Source organism: Morone saxatilis, unplaced genomic scaffold, assembly GCF_004916995.1.
Source record: "Morone saxatilis isolate NCDOM2014 unplaced genomic scaffold, NCSU_SB_2.0 Contig12, whole genome shotgun sequence".
Taxonomy (NCBI): domain Eukaryota; kingdom Metazoa; phylum Chordata; class Actinopteri; family Moronidae; genus Morone; species Morone saxatilis.
In genome coordinates, this window is record NW_023339674.1 from 5,699,871 (window position 1) to 5,706,616 (window position 6,746).

The 6,746-nt window shown below is 42.2% G+C and overlaps 1 protein-coding gene across 1 annotated transcript in view; it reads left to right on the plus strand.

Annotated features, from left to right (window-relative positions):
• The window catches only part of dnai3 (dynein axonemal intermediate chain 3), an 18,652-nt gene extending 17,402 nt beyond the window's left edge, over window positions 1-1,250 (plus strand). Inside the window, exon 22 of the mRNA XM_035654028.1 lies at window positions 1,071-1,250. Coding sequence (XP_035509921.1) covers window positions 1,071-1,211 — 141 coding nt within the window. The 3' untranslated portion in view covers window positions 1,212-1,250. The remainder of the gene's footprint in view (window positions 1-1,070) is intronic.
• The last annotated feature ends 5,496 nt before the right edge of the window (window positions 1,251-6,746 follow it).

Below are 6,746 nucleotides of genomic sequence, written 5' to 3' on the forward strand. Positions count from 1 at the left end.
TATCGATATATTTTTTATATCGATATATCGCCCAGCCCTACCCCGGACCCTAGGTTGAAAACCACTGATCCAGACAGCATGATGATTGCTCTCCCAACCATTAATATTTGCTCTTAAAGTGGCCTTGACTGAGACCGTGTGTCCTCAGCTACTCTCTAATCTCACTGGTATTGATGAACAGTGCTCTGAACGTACAGTGAGACCTACAAATAATTTGTATTAGCCCAGTTAAAAGTGGGTTCACCAGTTTAAAGTTGACTCTGGAAAAGCTGGTGAAGGACATTCTCTCTTTCTCTGTCTCCTTTGTTTAAGTCTCTCTCTATTTTTGTCTTTCCCCTCATGTTTAATGTATTCAGATCATTATTTGATCCAGGGCACTGGGGAGAGTATAGCTATTGTCAGCCAGAGACTGACAGTCTGTCTTCTAACTATAGAAGCTAAATCTTTTAGTGGCTAATTGTTTAAATCTTAGACTGGATGTCATGTATGTATGCAGATGAAGTTATGTTCTTGCGGCTACAATCAGCCATAGATTTCCTGCATATGCTGTTATGTTCACTTCCAGCCTTTGTTGTCACATGATAAGGCCTCAGGAATTTAATACAAACAAGACTGTATGATTGATGTTTTCCTACGCAGCCAATGTAAATGAGTGTATAATGAGTGTGTTGGTGGGCGTGTGCAGGACTGTGTAATCTGTGTATTTGTATTTGATTACAGAAAATGATCATTTAACAAACACTCAACAAAACCTCTGATGAAAGGAATTGATACAGCCAGGTTTTGCAAAATGGAAATACAATATTTTAATTTGTACATTTTTTGGCTGGTGAAATGTAGAAATCTCAAACTGATTATAACTCATTTACATGTTCATAAAACAATGTTGAATTCCAGAACTGCCGGAAGATGTAGTCTTCTTAATCAGTGCTTTGCTTGAAATTAATATTACGTAACGAAAAATCATGGTACTAAATTTCAAAAGAAAATGTAGTTTGTCAGATATTTGTGCCCAATAATTTGCTACATATTGTTTATGAGGTATATGACTAATTATTTGTTGTTCCCAGGAGCCTGACAAGCCAGCAAAATCCCTGGAAGTGAATGAAGAGGTGAACATGAAGGAATACAAAGATTACATGATGCTGGAGGAAAGCATCCTGAAGGGCATCGGCTTGTGGCCAGCTGCTGCCGACAAACAAAATACCTGATATCACACACAGTCACACACATATATACACAAATCACATTTTTTATAAAACATATAAAGCAGGTTTTTATCATTTATTTTTATAAATTTAATGAACTGCTTTTATAAAAACACAATGGTTTGTATCTTTGTTGCAGTTTTCACAATATTTGTCTTATGTGGGAACTGTTTTTATTGAAATACGATCTATATGTCTCTTAGATGTTAAATATGAGAACAGTGAGCATTTTTGTAAATTGATTCTGCCATCAACATTCAGACTGTGGGTTGGGGCTTCAGGGTCACTGATGGGTTTTTTTCATCCACTCATCTGAGATCTCGTTACTGGGTAATGCCATCCATTAGCGCCCTCTTTACCACCACCGCTCCCTGAGGATACAGTCTGGAATACCTCAAGGATTTGACCTTGGCAGAAAGTCATTTTATGGCTCTTTGATTTCATGATATTTATATGTTGTTGTTAAGAGCTCCTCTAGTATATACATCAATATTGTATGGCTCATCATCTGCTGTTGATGTTTTTTAAATGTTTTATTGAGAAGGAATTTAAAAGTCAAACCACATACAGTCAGGGCCTACATCCACCCACTCCTCATTACATTACATTACATTTTAACCTTAATGCAAAATCTGTTAGTCTCTAATCATCACCTAAATATGATCCTCATGGGGTCAATTTATGTAATGTGCCTTGATTCAGGTAACAGTTACACTGCAACTATCTGAACCAGATGGAGTGGGTGGATGTAGGATTGACTGCATTCTGGTACTGTAAGGCAAGGTGAGAATGAAATAATAGTATGTACAGCTTTCTGTAAACCCTTTAGATGATTTTAGAAATGTAGGAGTTAGGAAAAAACAAATTAAAAAAACTAAGACTTCAATATTCTTGTACAAACAATGGGTAAAATGACTCTCTGTAATGGGAAATGACTCATTTGTGGTGACAAACACAACCACAGAGAATTCTCTGACTCTGCAGCTTCAGGTCTGTCCATGTCTTTCGGCTGATTGTTTTTACGGCCCAGGCCTTCGGCCTCACCGCTTTTAGCCACAGCAGGCAGCTCCTTTCAGGGAAAAAAAAAAACCTCCAGAAAGCTACGCTACCTGCCAGACAAAGTTAGCAACTAGCTGGTGATTCTTTGCTACTGTTCAGCATAACAACTTCATAAGGTGATGATACTGTATATCGAGGTTTGGTGTGATTTCATGAAACTGTGGTTGCATGTTACCTCTAGATTTGAAGCTACACTGATTCCTAATGTGTCATTGAGTCAGTAGCATCACCTGCTAATTTCCATATAGTGCTGGCTGGCTAGCTGCTATCTAATCACTTGTGACACTCAGCTCTTTCGACACTACAGGTGACTGCAACCTGGATGAGGAACAAGGGAGCAGTGGAGTACTCACACATACATGTTGCTCCGTTTTCCCAACTTTTACTTCTGTCACATTGTTCACAACATTTGTGAGAATGCTGTTATCCCTTGCAGCGTGTTGCAGCGAGTACTGCTCCAGCTCTCTGGACTCCATTAGTTTCGCTCCTTCATGGGGATAAAATCAGGACGCCTCAGAGTGCTGGGTCCACCTCAGGTCAAGAGCAGCCCAGCAAACCTATAGTCACAACTGACAGCCAGTATCCTGCCAGAAAAGAGGCCGGAGGGACAGAGGGAAAGGGGGTGGCGGGGTATCTGCATAATATAGGGGCAGCTGTCTATTGCCAGGTTTTCACACTGTGTCTGAGATGCCTCAAAAGGGAAGAGAGAGCAGAGAACAGATGAGGAACAGCAATACAACTGGTTGAATGCTGGGTGAGAGAGGGAAGGATAGACTGAGAGGGAAAAAAGAAGATGGCAAAAGATGGAAGTTGATTCCCCCAACAGTAGTGAGCTGAGGTCGACTTCACTCTAGCCATGACTCATTCACATGGACGGTCCTGTCACAGAGCGGAGGGGGTGGAGGAGGGCGAAGAATGGGCTGATGTGAGGGTGCACAGAGGCAGGCGTCCATATGGCCCCTGAGGCACCAACGAGGTCCTGGTGACAAAAGGGGCCTCCGCTCTCCAGTCGTCCCCTCCTCAAACCTCTCTGGGAATTCTGTTTTGCAGTCGCTCGCTCCTCTGCGGAGCCTCTCACTTTCTCCCAGGCCAGCTCAGGAATGTGCCTTCTGCAAACCAGCACACACACACATGGGGAGTGTCTTCACCCTCGCTGGTTAGTTATTATTGTAATGGCTCATGCAAAGAATGTTGTGCAATTGAGTAAGCGTGAATGCAACGTAAACACTTGAAGGCATTTGAAGTTCCACAGACATATGCAGAGACGTTTGCAGGTTAAGCCCTGCTGCCTAGCGCTCACACTTCTTTAATGTCTTGGACAACCGCACAGCCATAAACCCAGTGACCCCCCCGTGAAGGGTATTCATGATGTCAGATTTTCCTCAGTTGATTTCTTCATCTATGTCCAAGTGATTTCCCAAACATAAAAATAAATCTTTAACTAAGGGGAGGGGGTGTCTATATAGGATGGATTGCCTGCAGTCCAGTTTTTATTATCACCAATTCTTGTGAAGTTCTTGAAGCCAAATCCTGGGAAACAATGTGAGCAGGTGCTGGGCAGGAGGCTGTAAATCTGGCCTGGCGAATTAAGCCATTCCCTTGGCATTGTTCTGGCTGGCCTCTTAGCTGCTCCTGCTGGGGAGGGTGTTAGGTGGGGTGAGGTGGAGGGAGGGTCTGCTGCCTAAATCTCCCAACATGGGGGCACCCTGCACATTTCACACATAGTCATCCAAGGGGGACCCTCAGCTGCAGACGGACAGACAAACACACAAGGTCACAGGTCCTGCACGAGAAGGAACTAGCTGCACAACAAAAAGCAAAAAAACATTAAAACTGAGTCAAGGTTCAAGGTTCAAGGTTACTTTATTTGTACGCAATGGTAGATTTGGTTTGCAGTAAAAGACATAGCACTCCTCTTGACAAAAATACAAGAAACCAACAACTCAGACAGACGAACATGATAAAGGATAAAGATAAACGTAAAATCCAGGTTCTAAAAAACTTACCAAGACATCAATAAAAAAACACTAATATGATTGTTCAGACATGTTTCTTAAAGTTTTCTTGTCCATCAGAATTGCACATTCGCAGCTAATTAAAAAAGCTGCAGTTTGTCTGAAAAAGCATTTCGTCTTCTCAAGAAAAACTTCAATCAGCTTCTTCCTTTAACCTGAAAGCAGCCGCCGAGTTGCTAAAATTATCCCCAGTCAAGTCGTCAGGCTACGTTTCATCACTGTAAACCGTAAAGCTGTTTCTCTTCAAAACCTCACAGACGCTGGTGGTAGGTTTCATTAGTTGACCCTTGACCTCATAAGAGATCAGGTGACCAGGGCACTGCTGCGGAATGTCCCCTCTTGACTCCTTTTCGCTTTCTAATTTGAAAGCGCTTGACAGTTTGGATTCTTGTCATTTTACCAGCCCCTCCCAACGTCCGTGTGTGCAAGCGAGTGCATTTGTATGTCCTGCAGTCCGCAGTCAGGATTAGAAAACATGGAAAGGCCACAAACTTTGGTTGCATGTCAAAGTTGTGGAGCGACTGACTGACCAGCATCGACACCAACGTGGCTAAAAACTGCACGATAGTTGGCTTTTTTTCTAGGGCTGTCAACAGTATCTTACTGTGTTTATTAGCAGAGTTTGCAATTCCATCCACTGATGAAAACCACACGATGTGGTTGAAAGCTTAGAAAAAGAGCTTATTCTGTAAAACCTTATTGTAAATGTGTGTGTTTTTCAATGGATTCTTGCTTTGTTGCATTTTTCAGAAAGCAATCTATCTACTGAGGAGATATGATATTTAATAAGAATGTGAACATGCAGTTGAGATTATTTTGTCACACTTTTCCCAGGGTCAGAAACTAGACTTCCCTTGTCCTTGTTTATGTCCTTTTGTAAAGTACTTCTTAAGCTGTTGTACAAAAATATAGTTTGTTATTATTCTGAGTAAGAGCTCTGACACTTTTCACTCAACCCCGCTGTGCCTGCCAGCATGAACGACTGATGCTCTGTGATCCACATCAAAAGAAGGCACTTCAGTGAGGGAATATTCACAATATTTCTAGCAGAGGAATTCAGGTTCAAGTGCTGTAATTTCAGTCCATCGGCAAACATGGCTGGGGGATGATTCACATTGAACATTGAGAAATTTTTCATGCAATACCTTGGCATAAACCCAGACCAGGATGCAGTCCCTTCAGAGTGGGATCTGTCATCGAAACTATCAGTCTATCAGAGCAAACATATGGAAAACCCTTATGGCTTTACTCATGGCCATGGAAACTTGGTCTTTTTTTGACATACTGTCATCAGTGATGATTACATCAACAGACCAACATACAGTGATTGAAAGATAGTGAAAACCAAAGCAAAATGTCTAGACTACATAATGTATCCATCAAATAAAGTTAGTTGTTGTATAATGTTATATATTAAACTTTTATCCGTCTGCCGAGCATGTGCGGTAGGAGTGTCTAGCATGTTTCAAACTGGAGGAATAAGACTTACATTCGTCTACCCTATAGTATGAATCGCTGTGAAGTGACTTTTTGGGGGGCATTTTTTCTTGAAGACATGGTTCTACATTTTGGGAAATGTGCTTATTTGCTTTCTTTCCGAGAGCTAGATGGGAAGGTCAATATCTCTCTCATATCTGTCCTTTGAATATTAAGCTACCACCAGCAGCCAGTTAGCTTATCACAAAGACTGGAAACGAGGAACTTGAACCGGAACTAGTCCGGCACATAACCCCCTGTTGTTGATTTCGCACTTTGTTGGATTTTGTATGGTTTAAAGAAACGTGTTAATTAGTCAGTTTTAAAAGTACGAGCTTAATAGCTTTAGACGGGGCCAAGCTAGTAAGTTTCCCTGTTTCCAATCTTTGTGCTAAGCTACGCTAACTAGCTGCCAGTTGTAGCTTCATGTTTCATCCTACAGACATGAGAGTGGTATTGGTCTTATTCAATGGAACTATTCCTTTAAGAAAAGAAGCTACCGTAGCTGGTACTCAGCATCAAGGAGACTCCTGGAGCAGCAGGCAAACTAAGTTTTACTGCTGACAGCCGGAGAGTGCTCTGTTGACAGGAGGGAGGCGATAGCATACACTAAAATACCAACTGTGTCACTCCACTTCCTCTGCGGAGAACAAAGTTATCACCGCGCCTCATATCAGCATGATGTTACAGGCTGGTTGGAGGATGAATCACTACAAAAGGTGTGCCACCTGCAAGTTTATCAAACCACGGAGGCCCAAATCTCCTCATTGAGCCCGACCACAGCTGCTGTCAAGGCCTCTTTTCAGTCTCACCTTTCACATTTTTCTCTCCTATCAAGCGGAGCAAACCCTCGCCCTCATCCTGTCCTCACGCTGAAAGGAGATTGCTCTCGTCTGGAGGAGCGGGAGGGGGAGAAGTGATGAGCAGCTTACCTCTAGGAGGGATTAGCCTTATTAAAATGAAATAGTCTAGTCCTGAGTGACAGAGC